Raw genomic sequence first — 23,007 nt, forward strand, 5'->3', positions numbered from 1 at the left:
TGATGGAGTTATGCAGAAGTAACAGCATGTTGTTCTTGAGCCCAGTTTTCTTGTTTGTAGCTCACACGAACTTGTAGGATAGATGCTCGCTAAAGATCCCCCACTGCAACCAGTCCACCTGCACTGACCGTTGAAACTACATGGTCATGCATAGCTTTGCAGCAGTCTTAAATATAGAGGCTCGGTGTAGTTTCTCTCTCTAGCAAGCAGTAATAAAATGCTTTGCTTTTACTGTTTTCTGCTCCAGTTGCTAGAAGTCATTACACAAGAAATACATACATATTTTTGTGGGTAATCACATGTTGCCTTCTGTTGCTTTCCAGAGCAGTCAGTGAAGCCAGCAAATGTTTGGATTCTTAGCTTGGAGGGAGCCAGGAGTCACTGGAAAAGTATTAGAGCAGGCAGCAGCCTTTCCCATTGAGGTGTCTTGCATGCCCTCGAGGACTGTGCTATGGGATGGGGGAGCATGACAGACCATATTTTCTATTAAAACTGAAAAGATAGCAAGCATCAGAATCAAATTGTATGTAGGCACCTAGCTATAGTGCTGATGTGTTTCCAGTTGTGAGGCTTTTTCAGTAGAGCATGGAGGCACGTGCATTGCCCTGAAGGAGGTTTTAGTGTTTTTGGAAGGGAATTAAAGAATAAGTAAAATAAATAAAAAGACTTCTAGTGACATCCTGTGCTTACGACTTCCTGCTGTGGTTTCTTGGTGTTTTGTGTTGCCTACTTTCTGTCTTTAGGAGGTGGCTGACAGCAAGAGCAAGCCACTGTTCTTTGGCATGGCTGTTTTTATGTTGTCAGGAGTATTGGTGTCAGAGCTCTGTGTTGGTTTTTCAGGGTTCAGATAAGTGTTCTGGAGACTTTTTGTTGCTATTAATTCTTGTTTTGCTTCCCTCTGCTTCCTTTCTGGGAGACCAGCAGGGAATGTTTTCCCTCTGGCTGAGCTTTCCTCCGAAGACATCCAGCAGAAGTTATGCCTTTGGCCACACTGAGGCCGTGACTCTGCCTGGCTCACAGCTGTGCTGAGTACACACAGAGCTGCAGCAGTGTAAGCCTTTTGCAGAGTGGCAAAAGTTCCTGTCTGCACTGGCTTTCCTAACAAAAGGGGAGGGAGGGATGGATGGATGGATGGATGGATGGATGGATGGATGGATGGATGGATGGATGGATGGATGGAGAAGGCTTGACAATGGAGCCATATGTCTTTGTTTTTGAACATTTTCAGGAAAAGCCCTGTGCCCTCCCCCTCCCTGATTATCAAGCCATGCTTGTTTCTTACATGTACTTGCCACTCAATTAGCACATCTGCTCATGCACACAGCAGCAGGGTGTTAGCCACAGGATGTTACAGTGAAACCCTTAAGCCTCTGTTATTTACTTTTTAATCCAAAAGTGTACACAATAGATTAGTGTAGCAAGTTCTCCTGTTGCTTTGGGCTTGATACATGCAGAATGATCAACTGCCCTGCTCTACTGGGCTTCGTAGACAGGATGTAAATCTAAACTCCAGTTCAGACCAAGCATTGCAGTCCCATCCTGTCTCCCCAGTTTAAATTGAGTAGTTTACTGTGTTCTAGTGGAAGATGAGTGCTCTCCGGAGTACTCTCCAGGGTAAGATCTAGACAGCACAAAGAGAGCTTGTGGGTACAGTAGCTTTAGCAGCTCTAATTTGTGTGTAAGTTGCTTACGTATATTAGCAGTAATGCTCAGGTGAGTGGGCGATGAGGCAGTTCAGGAAGCTAAGGCAGCTGTAAGGGAATTACTTTTTGTGTGGTTAGTGTTTGGCTGTTTGAGTTACCTCAGCTGGCTGCAATCAGGCTGCAATTGCCTAATTGCATAAGCAGTAATGTTGGTACAAGACAGAGGAGAGGAATGTGCAGCCAGGGAGTGGGTGCAGAGGCAGTTTTGGTTGGTGTAATTGCCTGTGGAATCACTCCCTTATTTCCAGCTTGTATTGCTTCTTTAATACCTAGGCTGGAGAAAACCACAGGACAGCTTTCAGTGTCAGTGATTGAGGAAGATGGGCTCTTTCCAGGTCAGAGTGATTCCCCAGACTACAGCGAGCAGGCAGCTCTGCTTGGGCTGTTAGCAGAGAAGAAATAGTTGCAGTCCCACTTTTACTCCTGTCTCTGTTTTGTCCACCATCTGTAGTGCATTTAAACACAGTTCCTTAACTTGGTACAAAGCTCAAATAAAAATAAAAAAGTCTTTAGTAAAGGATGCTATATGAAGGTGATATTTGATGGAGCATTCAGATTTCTTGGGATCTTCATTGTACAAGAAGGCTGAAACAAACTCTGTAGAAAAGATTTTGCCTCTATAACTCTGGGGAAAATTTTTATAAACACTTATTCCTAAAAAGCTTTTATACCTATAGTATTTACTATGGGAATGACCAACACTTTAGAATTCAGGTGTCTAAATGCAGTGTTGTATGTGTGTTTTGCCTTTAAGTTGGCTTATGCCGTTGTGCTTAGCTATGCAAATTGGATGTGTTTCTTCTCTGAACAGGCAGCTATTTAGGCAAACTGTGTGAAAATACATCCACAAATTGAGCCTGTTTACAATCCAGGACCTCACACTTTATTTTGTGAAAGTAAAATTGGTTACTGTTTTAATACAAAACTGAGTTAAATCAGACATTTATTTAATTGGCAGAACTTGAAATTCCAGCTTTATTTATGTAGGGAATTCCGAGCATCTGAATAGATGCACCACAAGTCATTGGCAACTGAGACTGTTGCTTTTATTAAATTCTGGGGTGTTTTTCCACTCTAAATATTTTATTACAAATAAAAGCCCTGCTATGTGTGAGCACTCAGTAACTGGCAATCAGCTGACTTCACAGATGCGGTTAGGACTCTTGCAAAGGCTAAATTCAATCCAGTGTGTAAACGTGGTGGATGAAGTGTTAAATAAGCTATTTGCTTTGGCCCAGCATGGACCTGGCCTTTGGCAGCATATTTAGAGGTTTGTTCTGTGGACTGGTAGGGATGGGTCATTGGGGGAAGCAGTGCCAGCAGTGTCTGAGGTGACTGATGATGGGCTTGGATGGAGAGCTGCTGCATTGACACATAGGATGAATGGCAGGAGTATCGGCTCCAAAGGGAACTCCTTGTGTGAATTTCTTGGCTAGACAGTAGGTGCTACTATGCAGCCTCTGATGAAAAGGCAGCTGAGGGGAAAATATTTGAGAAGAGAAAATGGCAGCTGGAATGAGGGGCTGCTAAATGCCCCGCTCAGTACACTGGCACGTAGGCAGTGTGGTCAGTGTCCTTCTCTTACCAGGAACAGTTCCTATGGCTGGATGGGGCTGCTAGGGGCTGGTAGGCAAAGCTGTATCTAATCCTGGCTCCAGGTCTGCAGATATGAAGTACCTGCATTAAAAATCATTGTTCCAGATTTCAAGGGACTGTCCTGGTGATAAGGCCTTAAGCTGCTTTAATCATTCTTGCAATGCAAGGGAGAAGTGGTGTTTTTGAGAAAAGGGCAGGCTGCAGAAACATTAAGTTGGATTGATGTGCTTCAGACCTCACAGCAATGTAACTCCATTGACTTCAGATGAGGGGAACTCAAATTTTAGCTGTTTTTCATTTAAAACCATCAGAATACCTTGAACAAACTGTTTTGATCACAAAGCCACTTCTAGTAAAATTAAAATTTTAGTAATTCCTTGTAAGTTTTTCCATCTATTTGCACCTCTATAAAGAAAGAGCAAATGGATACCAAAGCTATATTCTTAGGTCTGCTTGAGAATATACATAAATTAGAAACAGAACTGCTAGTTCACTTCAACAGCACCCTCCTAACACAGCACAAAGCATTTCACCCAGCACTTCTAAATAGCTCGAAGTGAAGATGGCTTTTTAACGTAGCCTATAGCTAAGAGAGCCCTGTCCACCCTTATATGTATCCAGGCAGTACTAGTAGGTCCTCTCAAACATTGCAAACAAGTCAGAGGCCATGGGAATGCTGGGCAGGGCAGGCTGCTTGCTGGAGCCATCCAGTTCAGGGCCTGCTAGCAAGCTTCACTCGCTCTCAACTTCCCCTTTATGTTTAAAATATAATGGTCTAATTCTTTGCTCTGATTCAGAGGAAGCTGGGGTCTAAGACTCTGTGTGATATGATTGTGTTCTGTGAGAACATGTGTGCAGAGCAGAAATGCCACAATGAGAGGGGGCTTTTCTTTAGGCTGTCACAACAAAATAAATGTACATGAAGGGGAACTAAGAAACCAGCTCTTAGGACAGGCAGTATTTTTAGACTTGTTCTTGTCTAGCTCTTTGACCTGGCAAAATGGCATCATTTTCCACTTGTCTGAGAAGGAATGGGACAGGTTACTGTTGAGTATTGGATGCAGTAAAGAATTTAGGTCTGGCTACATACCCCAAACTGGTGCTTTTTTTAAATAGTCCAAATATTTTTAGTCTGTAAAACTGGGCAGGAGCCCTGGCAAGAATAAGCCTTCGAGGATGTTTGAGGTGCTCTGTGGACAGAGGTTGGCTCCAGACCATTCTGCATTGGCCTTACACTTCTCTGTAGAGGTTAGGAGTGTAGTACTCTTTGGGAAAGAGAACTAAAAAACCCAAGGCCCATAAATGCCATTGTTTGCCTTCAGGGAGATTTCTGGTTTGGTTAAAATTTTGACATTCTATTTTATAATTAATGGAGGATTTTCTCCTGCCTGTTTGTGTAGTTCAGTCTTTGCTTACTGCTTTATTCCAGTGTAGGTAAGATGGCTGGAAAACATGGTGTGCCACCACCACGAGCAGCTGCAGTCAGATAATGCACACTTTAAAGTGGGGTAGATGCTGTTAGTCTGGGCTCAGTTAGGAAAGCGAGCTCAGATCTGCTGCTGCACTTTGGCAAGCAGCTTTTCATCAGCTGAACTGTGTTCGTGCTCAGGGCTAGGGTCAAAATAAGTGTTTGTGAGGTAAATTTTTCTAATTCCTCTTTGAAACCAACATGTGAAAGACACTCTTTCTTTTTTTTCCTCTTTTTTGTGTGTAAATAATTGCAAATACATCAAGGCTGAGTTTTGCAAGGTGCAGCTGTGTGTGCGGCCCATCTTTCTCTGCATGCAAGCACAATCAGCAGTTGTGTGTGAGCACCCACAGGGAAAGCACATGCAAACTGGCAGCTCTGAAGCTGTGTTCCTTTCTTTTCTGTGGGAGGAAGTTTAAATGCATTGTGTTTCTTAAAAAAAAAAACAAACCAACCCAAAATCAACACCCCAAAACCCAGCTCTAAATTAACAGGGTCTTTTTGACTATAGTCAAAGGTTGAAGTACTTCGTGCCATGTTGCCTGGAAATACCTCTCCTGAGGTGAATTCATGGTGTAGCTGAAACCAAAGCTCGCTGGTTTTAATCTTTTCTGTTTAATCAATGTGGAATGAAAAAGCCTGAGTGCTTGGCTGGAAGAGGTGCATCAAGTGCTGGATGGTTTTTGCAAACTTATTCCCTGTACTTACTTATGGAGTGGTTGGTGGTCTGGTCAGAGACTGAGGATCTTCATTCTTGTTTACAGCATTATTCTTTAGTGAAGTATGAAATTGTAATACAGACAAATACTTACTATGTAGTCAAAATATAGAAATGGATATCTCTGTAAACAGATACTTTCCTTTCTCAGAAGATAGGCCTAACCAGCAGTTTGTATAAAGACAACAAACTGGAGACTAAACTTTGCTGTCATTGATTTCACGGGGGTGATGTGTCACATTGCCTTGTTGTCTTTGTGTGGGGAAAGCAAAAATTCAGATCAGTGTCCTTTCTGAGATTCATTTTCCCTTCCATTTACCTGTGGAAGATTAATCCTTTAGCTCACAAATAAACATACCCTAACTGCTGGTTTTATGAGGTGGGAGAATTCATAGCAGGGAGAGCTTGACATACTGTTTGCTTCTTGAAAGCCGCCCAAGCTGCATGAACCTCACATTATCTGATGTACTCCAGTGGGAGGGGGAGAGCCGAGCCCATGGACATCAGCCCATCCTGCCTTTAACAGAAAAGCCTTGGGGCAGTCAGAGTTCCCTCCTTTTTCCCCCCTTCCTCCCCCTCCCCTTATGGGATTCCACTCCTTTTCACCAAATCACATATTTTTCCATGCATTTGAAGTTCTTGGAAACCTTTCACAGGCTACGGAGAAACAGCCGCTCTCCTTAGGCTCCAGTGGTGAGAATCCCCGAACGTCACAGCCTTTTGTGGAGCTTGTAGTGACTCCATGGAAAGCTGCGTTCCCCATTGTCACACCACAGGCACTTAAGCAGATTTCTCCCAGTAGGAAATGTCAAGCTCCAAAGGCCAGGAATGCTAACGCTTGTGTGGTGCACCAGAGCCCCAGTTGCTGGTTATGGAGGAGGAAAAGTGCCATCAGAATTTACAGCCCTTACAGACACTGCTGCTTGTAAGGAGCCTGAGGGGAGCTGACTGCAGGTGCTGCACAGGCAAATGCCAGGATAGTCTCCTAAGCCAGAAATAACTTTGGGATTTAAGTCCCTTGACCCATGACTGCACCTGTGTCTAGTATACCTGCATGGAGATTCTCAAATGCAGTTATTACTACTTGCTGCCTAAAATCTGGTGGCCAATATGCCTAAAATCAGGACAGTTTCACTGGGATTTCTAGTAGTTGCTGCCAATTCCAGTACTAGTTTTCTGCAAGAGGCGTCTACAGATTTCATTGCTTCCCATTTTGCCTTGGCTATGAGGACTGATTAACATGAAACCTGTAAGTGCGTAAACAGAGCTGATGCAGATACTTCTGAGGACCTATCTAAGGTGAAATGTCTAGTTTCGACATTGCATATGGTTCTTCTGTAGCTCTGAATTTTATCAGTTGAGAAGGTACAACTCTGTTCAGTCACCTTTGCACTCTTGGGTCCTTTTAAACTTAATAAGCACAAATATTTATCCAGTATAGGTGCATTTGAGAGTTTGATTTGGGACACAGCCCGATAGAAATCCAGCATGTCTAAGTCAGTGCATGGAATACTGTTCGTTCAGCTTATTAGCTACTTACATACACATGAATTGAGGTCAGATAGACATCTCCTTGAGAAGATGCCCATTGAAGCAATCTCAATATTTAGATCTGAAGTCTGACGTTAAACTGGCTTATAAGACTCTGAGTACTTATCAGCTAGGCATAAATGTTCCTAGTGAAATAGGATCCTGGGATTTTGTTACGTATTTGCAATGTAGATCAAGTTTACAGGTCACCCGAGATCATGGTACTTGGGCCCAGTGTAGATTCGCAACGTAATTTAGCACAAGTATCAGTGAACCTGATGGTGGTAAGCTGAACTGGTCTGCTTCACTTAGCTCAGAGGTTCAATCTAAGCTTGAAAATTGATATTACTCAATATCATCACATAAACTTAGTTGGAAGATTAAGGGCCAGGTTCTCGGGTGGGTGCACTCATATGCAAATTGGTGAAGTTATGTGGGTTTTCCCTTGCAGGTTTGGACAGCTCTGTTTGCCTGACCATTGGCTGGAATTGTTAACTGAAATGATCAGCTCATTACACATACTCAGAAATTGAGTACATAAGACAGGAGTCTACATTTCTTTTGAGCTTTTATCCATGCTCTGTGATCTTTACCTGCTGAGGGGGTAACACTGGTGAAGTCTTTGCCTGTGTTGCAACTGATGTAAAAAATGCCATGGACTTTACTACATCTCATTTTAAAGTTTTTCTGTCGTGTCTGTTTAGTGTTTCATGTATTAAGGCACCGTCACTGGGAAGGGAGAGTAGAAAAGGGAGATAATATTTTTTTCTAATATAAAAGTGCCTTAGCTTAGATTGGAATCTTGAAATACTAATTGAAGAAGTTCCAATTTTTGCTACAATTACATTCAGCATCTGGACTTCACTATTTTTGGGGACCACTTGATATTTCTAGTCACTGATGCCTCTACCTCCCTCTTGAAATAGGAGTAGCCGCGTAGAGCCTGAAACCTGATTAAACATTCCCTGGTACTGATAGGATCTTTGTAGTTGGAGACATCACTAACTTAGAATTGGTTGCATTCTGCAGGCTTCTCTCTATTATGGACATACTTAATGTAAGTAATATGGGTCAAATCCTGAAATATGTTGTTTACTCGGCCCTTACTCCTGAAGCAAACTTTTGCTCAAGTAATATGAAGGTTAAGCAGACACAGATTCATTTTTTTACATAAAAGAGGAAAAAAGTAAAACATGATATTCAAACAGACTATGTCCTGAAAATGTTTTGAAGACTTACACAGTGCACCAAGATGATCCAAATCATCTCATGATTGCAGAACAGGGAGAAAGACATGAAGAGGCCAATAAAAGGGAGAATATTCCAAAGGCTTGAGAGAATTAGGCACATAAGTTTCTTAAGCTCCTTTGAAAATCCAAACAAACACATTTTCTGTTGATATTAAAAATGGGCTGGAGTCATGGAGGGATAGATATGCACAGAAGAACATGCTGAAGCTGTGGGTCTGCAAAGGAGAAGAGGCCGGGGTTTTCTGTTGTGTGGGGTTTTTTGTTTATTTGGGGTTTTGGTTGGTTTTTGAATCTGCATTAGTGAGAATATTCAGTGATTTAGGGGTAGTGTTGGAGAGGAGGGAGGGCATGAGGAGGAGTCCGGAGAGACAGGGTACAGGACATATGAAGAAATTAGTAGAAATGAGTCCTAAAGGATTTCAAAGGTGAAAAATGTAGCTTTTGTTGAGCCCTGAAATGAACTGGGATCTTCTGACCTGCCTGAGGATGCAAATATTAGTGACCAAGGGGAGGAGGGGATGGCAGAGGTCAGGGAAGAGACAATGGACGCTCTGCAGCACAAGTCACTCTTTCACTTCACAAAAAGTTTTTTGTAATTCAAATGAAAACAAACCCCCCTTAAGAAAGGGATCCCTCTTTGGAGTGAGAAACACTGCAACATATTTTACTCTCACTTCCCTTTGGTTTCACCTTCCTTCATCAGTCAACGCATGAATGAATTTGGTCTGACCTTTTTTTCTGTTGTTGCAGAATTCTGGTGTAAACATCAGTACACTGGAAGCACAGATACAGTCCAGCATCTTTTTGGAGCTTGCTTTGTCAGTTACTTTTTCTGGGAAGTGCTGCTAGATCAATTCACTTGTGACGAGTCCCAGAATACTACCATTAATTTTGCGTGTGTCAACTTGCAGTGCCCCCCTGGTCATAGCATCCATGCTGACAGTCAGTCACTGGCTCGCTTGCAGAAACGAGTCAGTAATGCTCGTTGCCCTGGAACTTTGTATTTGCAGATGCTGTGAAACTGGTACAGGAAAGGAGGGTGGTCTAATCTAAACCTGCCACCCAGGCACTCTCTTGATGGGAAGAAAAAGGCATTTCTAGGGAGCAGTTCAGCCTTTCCTCTTAAATGTCTCTCCTAGAGTGCAGTGACTCATCCCCTGAATCCTGCCCAGTGCTTTGTGTTGTAGAGGGAACCTGTATCACTAACTTAGGGTAGGCTTCAACTTTTAGGTGGGTGCAATTAGATGAGGGGAATCCTGGCCACAATGACAGAAACTGTTTTGTAGTGGACCCATGTCAAAAGAATCAAAGTAAGTAAAAAGCAGTTGGAGTGTCTGACTTCCTCAATGTGCTATGCACTGAAAATCCCAGTGCTATGCAATGCCAGTATTTTGCAACTGTTTTTCATTAACACTGATGTCATAGACAGTATAACACTCAATGGCAAGACAAATGACATAAATCAGCCATGCATGGTCATAACTGCATGAGCCTTAAAATGCAGGATTGGTTAAGGACAAATCAGTTCAATTTTCAAGGTGTCTCAGGCATATAGCTTACATAAGCAGTGGCTATTTCTCTGATGTAGTATATGAAGAATGGATACAGTTTATTTATTCAAGCATTTTATTCATACATGCACTTACAGAATTTTTAAACAGCTGAGTTTCTGGACAGTTCCCTATATTTCAGTTGGTATTTATCAGGATTAACTTATGTCAGACCTAAGAAGTGGGGAAGAGGTTTCAAATTGCCATGCTCAGTGCTTAGTTAATGTTTCTTGTCAGTGGCAGTTTTGTAATAGGTGTAGATCTACTTATTGCTTATATTTATATACAATTACTTTAAAAATACCTGTTGAAAGTATGCTTCAAATAAAAAGATCTCTGCCCTGGGATACATCTGGATTTTGCAGCTGAAGATGCAGTTGTGTTCTCATGATCTTTCCAGTTTCACCTGAGAGGGAGTCTACTCTTTCTTTGCAAATGGTCATGCAGTCTTCTGTGGGAAGCGATGATTCATGCTGTGACATCCATGCTTCTGTGTGTGTGAAATGATTGAAATATTTGAAATGACAACACTGGAATGAAAAATGTCATCTTAAAAGAAGGAAGAGGAGAGGGTGGGGGTGAAGTTGGGGCATATGAGCAAGAAAGACATTTTCCCCTGGGATATGGGAGTAGTAGGTCTGAAAACAAAGGTCTTAGTATTTGTTTTCAAAGTAGTGCAGTGAGTGTCAGCAGAGGCGATTGGTAGAAGCAGTTCACCTAATTTCATGTCTAACATAGCCCAAGATGGTGCAAGGGCTGGAACCTTTGGAAAAGCATTTTAAAACCTGTACAGGAGAGTCTATTTGACCTTCTGCTTAGCAGCAGGCAGTGGTGAGAGTTTGCAGCTCAGATTGCTTGAGCTGATTGCAGAGAATGTTTGTTATTCTGTAATGTATGTGACTTTCTTTTTTAAATCATCTTGGTTAGCTAATAGTTTAGTTCCTCTTCAGGGGATAGATCAAAAAATAAATATGTACCAATAAGCTCTGAGGCTTTAAAGCCTATTTGATACACAGGAAGCCTGAAATTAGGGCAATAAAAGATATTTCTGATGCTATTTCCTCTTACTAAACACCTCTGCCTACCAGGCAAGTCCCTGTTCAGCTGTTTGCTGATGAATTCATTTGGCTGTAGAGCTGAGCTACTTTTTGCAGTGTTGCTCTCACAGCTGCGGCTCTTTACTGTTCTAAATGGATCTAGAGAAAAATATTCTTCATAGGTGGAATACTCTATGCAGGAGGTTCAGTATAATGCACTCATCTGATGCTTAAGTTCTTTATTCCTTTACCAGACACTAATAATTTAAAATGTGTTTTTATAGGGATCTTAAAATAGCATTCAGTTGAGCAATAAGTGAATACGGGATTGCCAGTCTACAGTGCAAGACATACAGTAATACACTCTTTAAAAGTAGGAGAATTGCTTCAGTCTTGCACCATTTTGCATGTGTAATGTTAGTGATGTCAAAGGAGTTGCTTCTGATTTCCTGTATTCTAACTTGAATTTCACAATTGAAAACCTGAATCGGGCCCAGTGTTCTACATGTGTGTGCTGGCCTTTGTCCAGGGAGGTAAGAGATGGTTGAAAAGTAGTTGTCTGAATTTAGAGAAGAAGAAATCCATCTGTCTTTAAAATCCAGCTGGCTCTAGGGTGGAAGTCAGTAGATCTCAGGTAGTAGTGCACAGTACTGCAGACCACTCTAGGAACAATAGAACTGAAGTAGGTTCACCTCAAGTGGAAGTGACTTGCTTCCCAATTGGTTGCAACCCAAAGCTGTGCCCACATTCAGTGGAAGATCTGCATTTGGGTATTTACAGCATGCTTAGAGGGCAATGCTGAAAGACTTAGTTTTCCATAGAAATGCACACTTAGTTGTTATTAAGGGCGGGGAGGAACTTCTTATGGGATTTTATTTTGTATAAATTGCTCTGTGCAGTCATTGTTATGTTATTCTGAGATTATTTATTGCTTTGTCTTTCCGTCTTCAGTGCAGGTGATAACTGCAGTTCACATGTAGGATGCAGGATATTGATGTTTCCTGTCATTTGTGTAGAGCTTTAGCTTAAAAACTGCATATCTGATAGAAAGCAAAAGAACATGATCTGGATGACAAGATTTAAAGCTAACAATTGAGTAACATGAGCAAGGATGCACCTGCTTTTAAAACACAAACTTCAGCAAACGTTCATTTTAAATCATCAGACTATTTCAGTAGAGCCATGTTCCCACAGGACTTTCAAGCTGCTTTGCTAAAGACAATGGAGTATTTTGGTATCTTGTTTGTACTTCAATGGAGGCAAAGGCTTATTTAACAGCCACATTTAGTGGCAACATTAATTCAAGTGATGGAAAAAAAAGAAAATTAAAATTACACTTACAAGTTCAAATCTTTATGGCAAGTTTTTCTCTGTATTGTCAGAGACAGGTTAAGGCACAGCCCCTATGCTGCAGTTGCAAGGTGAAGATGCCAGTGGTGGTGAAATGGCATTCATTGTCCATGTCACCTCTTCCTTTCTGACTGTGAGCACACTTTCTTGGAATCAAAATTTCTGCACTTGCAAGAAGCTTTAAACAATTGATTTCACAAATGTAAAGCAATTTATTCATTTTAACACTAAAAGTACTAAGCTGACCTAGATTCCTGTGTTGTTCTGAATCTGTCCTGGTCACTGACACGTTTAACAGAATTACCTCACTTGTCTCTTAAGAGCAATATGAAATTCCAGTCACCTGTTGAGAAAATGGGTTTCACAGGATTGTGCTTTCAGATGTTGCTCCTCCTGGATATGGTCACCAGTTGCCTCATCATTTGGTCTGTTTCTGTTCTCCCTTTCATTTCCTTCAGGGTTATGCACAGTTTGCCTGCCTTGCTGTTTAATCAGAAATCTCTTGCTGTTTCTGAACATTTGAGGAAGTATCTGCCTTAGACATGAATTTTGAGAAGGGCATGAGCAATCTATCACTGCCTTGTCCCTAGTATTTGCCATGTGTTGGCTAAAAGGTGGTAAGCACTAATTTTTCCTAATGAAGTTAAGGCTACAAGTAAAAGTTCAACAAGGGCCATTTGAAAAGCATTTGGGAGAAATCCCAGTTGCTTCAGCCTGTTTCATGTGAGAACAAGTCACAATTAGGAGATTCTTTCCTTAAGGTATGCTTTGTGCTGTTGTGGTTCAGAGCTGTAGCAACGACACTCAAAGCAAGAAGGTTTTGTTGCAGCAGTAGATTGTAAGGATAGTGAACTGAAGAGCAAGCACCTTCATGAAAAAGGGGCCATTAAAAAGTACTTATTTACTGAAATTAACTTTTATACATAAATTGCATTCTAGATTTGTAATGTGTTTCTATTAGTATTTATTGGATGTGACTTACCCAACATGACATGGTGCAGAAAGGGAGCATTTTACTCTTCTCATTCGGATTTGTCATAGATCTGCTTGAATCCTGCAAGGCATTTGTACTGTAAGACAAACTATAAACTGTGTTTATGCATGACATGAGGAGCATCAGACATGGCCTGCTGAGCTTGGAAGCAGCAGACCTTGAGGGCAACAAGTCACAGTGCACAAATACATGTTATGTTGATGCAGCAGCAGAATTTTAAACAAAAACAAATCCTGTGGGCTGTTTTCCTAATGATTAGCACATAGTCATGGAAGATGAGACCTTCACAGACCTTTATCAGGAGAATGAAAATTTCTCAGCCTGGTTTCACATTTTTTTCCCTACATTGTGCTATGACCTGTTTTTTTGTGGCCTCTACCAGACCTTCTCCCCACTGTGTATCACAAGCTGCCATCCTTCCCTGGATCCCTGATTGTTTGTAAGTGTAGTAAACCAACAGCACACCACAGTAGAGAGTTCTGCTTTTGACTGCAGCAGAGGGGTGATCATGATCATCCTGCCGTGTCCTTGGAATGATTTTTTCAGATTCCCCAAGTCTTAGGAATGTTTTTCAGGAGCTCCCAAGAAAGCTGACCCTATGCTTCCACATATCTCTGCAGGATAGGGATTTCATTTTTGCAGAGATGGAAAATGTTGCAGATGAAGAGGGTTATATTGAGGGGTTCCTGAAAGTTCCTCATAGGAAATATCAAGGACTGGACCCCTTGAGTTTGTGAGTGTATAGAGTGTAAAGAGGTTGGAGCAGCCAGAGACAGCATTTGCTTCAGTAACTTTTTAGGTGGCCAGAAAAGCCTTTACCCCTTCAACTACTTCCTCTTTAATAACAGTATGTTTGGGATTATAAATAAGATGGTCATGGCAAGTTTTCTAATACTCACCACCACCACCTCTCATTTTTCATCACCTTTGTCATGTCCTCCCCCAAATATCTGTCTGATTTTTCAGATAAATCAATAGGTCTGATAAAAGTTCATACCACTCCCTGAGCTGTTTCCCACAGAGAGCTGCGTACTACTTGTATAATGGATCTTCGAGTCTGTGTCACCACGTGAATAGAGGGATGGTGCTGGTACGGATGAGCTTAGAGCCTAGTCAAACTAGTAGCACAAAAAGTCACTTGAGAAGTTTGGAAAACACTGACCTGAATGTCTAAACAACATCTCTGGGAAAAGGGCTGCTTTTTCCAAGTTAGAAGTGGTTTGGAAGGAAAGTGGTGTTGTCATGTGAACAGGGCATGCAAGGTTAGCTCTATGAGCTGCTGTTTAATAGCTTGTATTTATCATGCTTTTTAATTTGAATGACTGTGTTGCAAAAGATTCTGTTTGCACGTGAGAAGGTATTGGAAACTGGGGAACAAATAGTTCTTCATCCATGAAGTTTTGATATTTTGGAGGAGATTGCATTTTAGAAAGCATTCTACTAAATTTCTAGGACCAAAATCTCTTGTAACTGTCTTGTTTTATTATTACTGGAAATACTGTTGTTCATGCACATCAGGACAAATCAGAGGCTGTAGGAGATTTGACAGATGATCTACAAAGTTGACTGCCTCTTTCCCTCTTATGTCTTTCATCCTTTCTACTCTCTCCCTGCTTCTGTGCCCTTCTTTTTTGTTTGGTTTTCCTTCTCCTTTTCTCCCTTTCTCACGCGCACATTAAATGATCTTTTCAGACAAGCATCACAGAAAAGCTGTTTTTTAGATTAACACAGATTCCACTTTTTTACTGACTAGCCTGTAACAGCTAATGTGATTTGCACTTCTGTTTACCAGCTTTCTATTATTAGACTCACCATACTGAGACTAATATGCAGGTAACTATTAGTCACCAGTGGAGCTGCTAATTGTGTAGATTAATGAATCATTCCAATTGGATTTGTTGTCTCCAAACAGACATGTGATTAAAACAAGGAAAAGTCTTTGCCTGGCTTATCTTTGGAGAATGAGTGACTTTAATATGATGTGCTACCTCATATAAATCAGATGCCTGATTATTAATGCTCAGATATCACACCCAGAGCTGAAGTGGGAGGGCAACAGCTATTCCTGTCAGTCCTCCTGCCATTAGTCATCACGCTGAACACTTCATCTCAGTTCCCTGACTGTTGCCAGGGTGCTGGGCAGTACATTAACATTGCAGCAGTTCCTGGCCAACTTATTGGCAAAGTGGACTGGCTTGCTCTTATAAAGTGCCTCTTCCACCACTGGCACACGTGTCCTGTGCCTTTAATGCAGGAATCTGTTCTTCAGACTTCTTAGTCCACACAACCTGCTCCAAGCTCTCCATATCTAGCTGGAATCTAGCCAGGATCTCCTTCCTGTTTAGCGATGCCAGAGGAGCAATGTGGTTATAGTCCTTGAAATTTGCTCAAAAGCAGGGCTGAAAATAAATGTAGGGTCTGTGTGCCTCATTAATTAATCTCTTCTTTTATGGATGCCTGTCCTATAAAGTGTGAATGGCTGACAAGTGACAGAGCACCATGGCTAAGCAGAAACAGAGATGTGCTTGTATTAGTGCTGGAGGTCAGACAGAGAGACATGTTCCCTGTCTTCCACCCAAAATACCAGAGGAGAAGGCATTCCATAAGTTTTGAGTTTGGGTCAGTGCCATTGCTTCTTATCAGGTTGTAAACTGCAGCCAATCCCAACAGGCAAAGGGAAAAAAGAAAAAGCTGAGTGTGCATCAGCTGACATGGGCATTGCTCAGGAATAGTTCAGCTTTTAAAAGCTTTTTATTATCAAGCTGTAACAAAGCTGCTTTGTACCATAAATACAAAGAAATGACCTGCTTCCCCTCTGTCTCAGGTGGATAAGAAAAGTTCCTTTCTTCGTTGCTCACAGCACTCCCCAAGGTTCACTCTTTTGTGTGGGAGGCAAGTTAGAAACCACGAACAAGAGCAGAGAGGAAAGCCCTCTGCCCTGCTGCACATGGGTCACGCAGTTTATCACAGCAGGTTCTGTCCTCACTGGCTTCCCTTCAGTCTCACCTGCACGTATTTGCATCTCTCTGTTGATGTCTGTAGAAGATAAAATTCCCTGCCCTCAGGTCAGAAGTGCCCTTTAGCCAGTAACTGCTAGAACAGTGGAGACTTGAGGTAGAAATCCTATGCAGTGTGCTTTGCTAAACCCTTCCCACTGAATCAAATGTGTCATGGCTAAGTTCAGTGCAAATGCAAATAGGTCCTGACTTCCAGTAGCCAGAGTTATGCTTTGAAGGCTAATATTTGGATCACTGTCCATTTGTATCTGGCCTGGAGCTTTTTATTGATTTGCCTTTTAAAGCCGGAGTTATGTGGAGCTGAGGGAAGGGGAAGCCTGGCCTAGGTGAAAAGTTGCTGCATTGTTTTGTCTGTTTTCAGCCAAGTGAAGCACAGCAAACAGCAGAATGTGTCCCAGCCACTGTCTGGTGATTTCCATTTCCCTTCCCTACATATCTAGTCCATTGAACTTGTCCATAACCCTGGCTCATAGCTCTGTCATACCTCAGCTCCAGCAGCATGAATGTCCTTTTGTCATTCTTTGCAGTCCTTTTTGCTGACATGCATCTTGCTGTGCGTCAGGCCCGCTGCCTCCCGAAGTCAAAACAGCTGCATCTCAGAGAGGGGAAACCTTCAAAGAAAACCCAAACAGACCCTTGCTGTAGTCTGTTGATAGTAACAGATAATTAAGTCTAAAAATTTCAACAGAGGGAAGACATTTATTGCCAGGCAAAGCCCAACAGCGTTGTAGGAAATGTCTTTTGTGCGGCCCTGAATGCATCCCTGAGTCTGGAAACTGTGGTGGTGATTTGGTGAATGTTTACATTCTTTTAGTCTTAAAGGTAATCAGTCACACTCTGTTGCTGGGAACCTAGAAGGTATAAAAGAGTGAAATCAAACTGTATCAAGGTGTTTGAACACAATCTGTTTTATCTCTGCAGGCATTTCTTCACCGGATCCGTCAGAATGCTGTGGACAAAGCCGAGAAGTACATAACAGAGGAGAATGTTAAGGTATTTCTTCTATCTTCCTCATTTTCTTGGCAGGAAAAATGATATGTAATGAAAAGCTAGTTTCAGGGATATGAATATCAACTATCCTCATGTCATATTGATGTTTATTATTAAACTGGTTCCCTAAGGAGAAGAGGCTCGTGTTGACAGTTTATCTGTCAATCTGTTTGCCCATTCGTATAGCTGTCATCTTCCTGCAATTTTTCATCCCACCAGCTAATTTCAGTAAAATTTGACAATGGCATAGTGTTGTCAGAGATACTGAGTTTTGGCAAGATTTGTGAATTGGTGGGTAGAGGACAGAGGAGCCTTTTCAGTCTCTTAGAGAGGAAAGGCAGGGAATGCACAGCCCTTGTCTGTTTTACTTGACAGTATTCAGTTAACCAGTTTGCATTTGCTGTCTTTTACAAATGTAAAATTGATAGGGCTTATGAGGAGGAGGCAGGAATATTCCTTGTGGTCTAGTGGGAAGGAATTTGTGTTCTTGTGGAAGGACTAAGTAGCGTGAGGTCTGTGTATGAAGCGGTTTCTGAATGAATTTTGCACTGTAAAGAACTAAAGGATGTAGAAGACAGAGCTGTGAGGTACTAGCTTCTCTAGTGCCTGTGGTCACAGGAGACCTTGTTGTTCGTTATTTTCATAAATACAAGCAAAGCTTTCTTGTAGTAATTTGGCTTAAAAACTCTCCTTGTACACATATGCATGTGAAACCAAAACCCTCTTTGTACACACATGCAAATGAAACCTGATGATCAGTGGTACAGAGTGTAGTTTGTTTGCCATTAGAGACTTACTTACTGAGCTTGCATTTGCTTCTGTAGCTTCTAAATCAGCAGAAACTTTGCCCTTTACACTGGTGGGAGTAGGGCACAGCAATAATAGCTACTGCACTATTTCCACAAGGCTGGTTCCTCCATTTCACATACTAGTGTTACCTGAATGTATAGAGATCCTAGCAGAGCTCTAGGCCTTGTTTTTGCTACTTATTCCACAGGCTGGCAATACTGTAGTATTGACTGACTGGCATCAGAGGGGACTTGTAGCAAGATGGCTTAGCAGCTTTGTGGAGCTAAGCTTCTCTCTGTCTTCAAATATGGAAGTCCCCACTCCCCCCAGACTCACCTTCTATAGTCTAAAGTAAGCTTGGAGGTGGCTGAAGAAGTAAGCAAGTGATTAGTGACAGTGGTGTCCCTGCCTGTGACAGCAGGGTTGGAATTAGATGATCTTTAAGGTCTCTTCCAACCCAAACCATTCTGTGAATGGATCTCATGTGCAGAGAAGTGTGTGAAAAGTGAGCTCTGCATGAGAAATAAACCTACCCAATCTGATGAACAGCCGCAGATGTTGATGAAAGTTATCAGTCTATGATTATTCATATATGATCCAAATGAATATTAATTGTGACTGCCACATAATCAGATGCAGTGCCCACAAAGCCTGTGCAGAAGAATATGTATTTTTCTCTGCTGATTTAAATGTATTTGTATTTGAAGTTTCATCACACTCCTCTGGGGAAGTACTACTTCATTTCTGTGTCATTCTTGAAGTGCCTGGGGGATCTTTTTGAGGCCACCATGAGACCTCATTTGTTCTTAATATTACAAGACCCGACTTTCAATAAAAGAGCTTCTCTTCAGTGATAAAATGCCTATGCCTCTTCTGGTGAAATAGAATCATAAAGGCACAGTTTCCTTGATCAGAGTGAATATTATCTCCCCATCCAACTCCCCTTCTTCCCTACCCCAAATAATTTAGTTCCTTCCTATAGTTGAAAGATACTTGTTCTTTCTTTCCCTCTCTCCCTCCTTGCTGGTGGAGGCAGGACAAGCAAGGTGATTTTGGGACTTGGGATAATTCTGCCTGTTAATATTATGTATCTTGAGTCACCACAGAGCTGTGAGGTGGCTGGTAGCAGAGGCTGTATAAATGGTTTGGCAGCTTGTGTAAGGAGAAGCCTGTATTTTCCTTTCTTTCTTCATGCAGCAGAACCGTCTAGAGGAAAATACAGGTTATTCTGTCAGTCGCCCACCTCTGAGCTGAAAGAGAAAGCGCTTTTCAGGATAATTTGGATTATTGCTCCCAGTATTATTTTTGCAGGTTTCTCTTACAGCTGGTGCTAAGCACTGGAGATTTTGGTAGTCTGTGGCCACTGTATTCCCTTCCAGAAAGACCACACTGAGTCCTGTGCCAGGCCCAGATTTCACAAGTGCTCCAGTGACTTACAGCTGCAGAAACGTCATAAAGTGCTTTTAGTTTATTCACTTTTAGTTTATTTAGTTTATTTTCTAGTTTATTATGTGGGAATAACTCCATTAATGTGTTAGTGTTGTGCTGCATTCACAGCAGGCACTGATGTCATCTTACAGTAGATTGAAGGCAGCACAATTTGAGGACGTGCACAAGCTGCCAGGCATGGATCCCTCACATGAGGTTTATAAATGGTAACTGTGTATTAGACATAGAACCACATGCAGTCAAGGTGTCTCCACCGTCTTGATCTTCAAGTGACTCTTAGCTGTGAATTATGCTGCAATCAGAACTCTACTGACCACCACAGAATTCGTTAGATTACACAGATATTCCTTGGATCAAAAATTACCCCCCAAAGACTGCTCCTGAAGGATAAAATCATTCCTGTCAGATGTTTTCCTCTTCCTTCTTAATCCCCCTTTGGCACAGCTTCTGGCAAAGCTGTGAAGACAGAGGCTACCATGTCATCACATCAGTTTCAGCCATGTGACAGAACCGTTGGATGCTCTGCTTGAATTAGCATGGGAAGTTTTCTGGAAGCAGTCAAATGGTCCTAGCTCCCTGTCCTTTAATTTGGTTCAGAGCCCACCAGAGCAAATTCAGTGTGTTGGAATCTTTTAGTTTATTCAGAGCTAGAAAGGGGCCATGAGGCACAAATATGCATTAACGATGGTGCATACTACCATATCTCAGTATTCTTGAAGTGAGAGGGGAGCAAAGACAAGGCAGATGCAACAGACTCTGCTCTCTGTACCCTCTCTGTATTGAGGGAAATACTCTGCCCATCCTTGAATAACGGAAGATGTAGCATTGAACCTGGGTACATATGGAGAGGAAGGCTCCTTGGATTCCTGATTCGTCTACCCCTGCAAAACCAGAGAGAAACTGGTTTTAAACCAGGAATGGAAGTTTTGTTCCTGTCTTTAATGATTCCATTTAATTTATAGATTATTGTTTTTCTGAATCACTGCAACATCACCAGCCACCAGGCTGAATCAGTGTCACACCTGGTGAATAAATTCCACTGCAGAAAGTTGAAAAGCTTAGTGTTATGATAATGTGCTTTCCTTCAAGGGCTGTCAATACTGATGGCTGTGTCACCATGCATCAGGACTTGTCCATGTGCATAGGTACCATTCCATCCTCCTATATGTGTATTCACACTTTCTTCTCATATTTTGTATGAACATTAAGACTTATAAAAGCTTGTGTGTTTATAGCAGCTCTCACTCTGGCAGTTCATTCCCCTTAGCACATGTATATTCACATCACTAGGGATCATTTAGCTGTGACATTGCACAATTACCTCTTAGTACCTGTCTAAACCTGGGGCCACTACCCCATTACATAGGCCTTTTAGAACCACTGAGGTCAGTGAAAGGGAACTCAGAAATGCTGCCCTTGTGGTTTGCAAACATTTTACAGTGTTCTGCACTCCTGTCAATGAAATGCTAAATCCCACATGGCAGAGGTTTGGTCTCTAATTTACAGGTACATCTTTGTGTGTGATAGCCTTCAAGTCCCTTTCTTCCACAAAGTGATTTCTAACGCATGGGAAGGAAAGTCAAATGACTTCCTGCTTCTGCCTCCTGGAAAATGGTTTTGGTCCTTGTGATTCCGTTCACTTGGTTGGTCTCATAGGAAATCTCCAGACTTGAAAGAGGTTGCTCTCATTCATCATGCTGAGGTATCTGGAAAGATAACCTTCATTTACAGCAGGTACTTCAGTAGCAATAAAGATTTCGGTAGGGGGGCAGGAAATGGACAAGTAAGTGTAATTCATTCTGCATGAGTCCTTGTCTGTGCTTTAGATCCTATCACCACAAGTCTAGAGTCACAATACTTTGGTGCTACTACTTTAAAAGAACACTCTCAGGTGTATTAACAGCTCACAATGTTTTTCACTTTATATTTCAGATCTTATTTTCTAACATCGAGGACATTCTTGGTGTTCACAAGGAGTTCCTGGCTGCCCTGGAATTTTGTTTACAACCAGAACCTCAGTCTCAGCATGAACTGGGAAATGTTTTCTTAAAATTTGTAAGTACAATGACTTAACGCTATCTGAAAATGCAGTTTCCTGTCATAAGCTCCCATGCCCCTTAGCTAGCCCTAATCTTTAAGGCTTGTGGCAATACTATGACAATGTGTGTCTTGTATGAAAGTTGTAGGTAGGGTGGGAAAAAACTTGTGAATGAGGTTAGAACAATGGAAACCACATCGAACTCGGCTAAACAACAAGGTATTTTTAGAAACTCTTCCTTTTCCCATTGAATATTTTTTGTCCCTTTTTTTCCTCACCCACCTGATCATACTTTGTTGGGAAGAATTTGTCTGCTTTGGTTCCAAATGTTTCAAAAAGGCAGCAGAATTTCAAGTAAATGAATAATTTTTCTGTGTATTTTAAAATTTAAAAAAACTGAAACCCACAAAGGTCAAAGATGAAAATTAAAACCAAAGGTCAATGCATCATTTACAGTAGTTAGTGTCTGTGCATATATGTTCCTTTCAGTAAGTGAAAAGTAGTGTGAGATGGCTTATCTTGCTGAAATGCAGCACAAGTTACAACACACAGCCTTTTACTGTGGAATAGATGAGCACCTGCATTCTGTAGCTCAAAAGTAAATAAAATTTGGCTTTTGGACTCATAATGCTGGCTCAAGAATGCCAGAGATACAGAATGTGAAGTAGTCATATGATACAAATTCACTCTGCCAGTTCCAGGTTGTTTAGAACATTTTGACTTACTTCTGTGTCATCTGACTTTGTGCCCAGTAGCTGTATTATTTGTTCTCCTACTACATCCATATTACGATCATGTGTGCCAGCCCGATCCAGTCACACTGGTACTGCTGGGTAAGGCAGGAAGGCACAGACCCATACTAAGGGTTGTGCAATTGCAGCTGGTGATCCTGCCATTGCTTCTCTCATCATAATTTGTTTCTTATACTGTGAAATTCTTCCTGTGGTAGATTTTTGTTTTGTTTTTAACTTGGCCCAATTCTCAATCATTTATGTGTGCCATCCTCTGACTAACGTGTATATAGAGCATAGTATATATGCAGGATCAGTTGGTATATATACACCTAGTCAAAAGCTGGACTCATTTAAATGCAAAGTTACCTCATTTACATGTATAATACTTTGAAGTTGCACATTTTTTCACTCGGAGCAGTCCTCCTGAGATGTTTGAAAATGTGAAAGCACGTACATAATAGCCATTGCTTCAAATTCTTATTAACTGCATTAAGCCACAGGCCAGCTTCCTGTCAAAATATGTCCTATTACGCTTTCCTAATCAAAATTCATGCCTTCACAGTTCATCAGGTTTGAGTGGACAGCAATTATACAGCCATTCATTACTTGTAGAGCTTTACCAACTACCCCCCCCTTGTTTAATATTTATTTATGCTGTGACAATTACTAAAATAATGTCAGAAAGTGTTATATTGAGATCACGCCCCAAAATTGTATCAGATGCGAGGACTGACTGTCAGCTGCTGAAAAACATGGTCTTAGGTAGAGTGTTGAATACCCGCTAGAATCATTGC

At 41.6% G+C, this 23,007-nt stretch overlaps 1 protein-coding gene across 2 annotated transcripts in view; it reads left to right on the forward strand.

Annotated features, from left to right (window-relative positions):
• The window catches only part of PREX1 (phosphatidylinositol-3,4,5-trisphosphate dependent Rac exchange factor 1), a 149,833-nt gene that overhangs the window by 45,591 nt on the left and 81,235 nt on the right, over positions 1-23,007 (forward strand). For both annotated transcript variants that reach the window (XM_030503500.1, XM_030503501.1), the window contains exons 2-3: positions 17,135-17,206; positions 21,374-21,496. In XM_030503500.1, the coding sequence (XP_030359360.1) occupies positions 17,135-17,206; positions 21,374-21,496 (195 nt within the window). The remainder of the gene's footprint in view (positions 1-17,134; positions 17,207-21,373; positions 21,497-23,007) is intronic.

This window comes from Strigops habroptila, chromosome 13, assembly GCF_004027225.2.
Source record: "Strigops habroptila isolate Jane chromosome 13, bStrHab1.2.pri, whole genome shotgun sequence".
NCBI lineage: Eukaryota > Metazoa > Chordata > Aves > Psittaciformes > Psittacidae > Strigops > Strigops habroptila.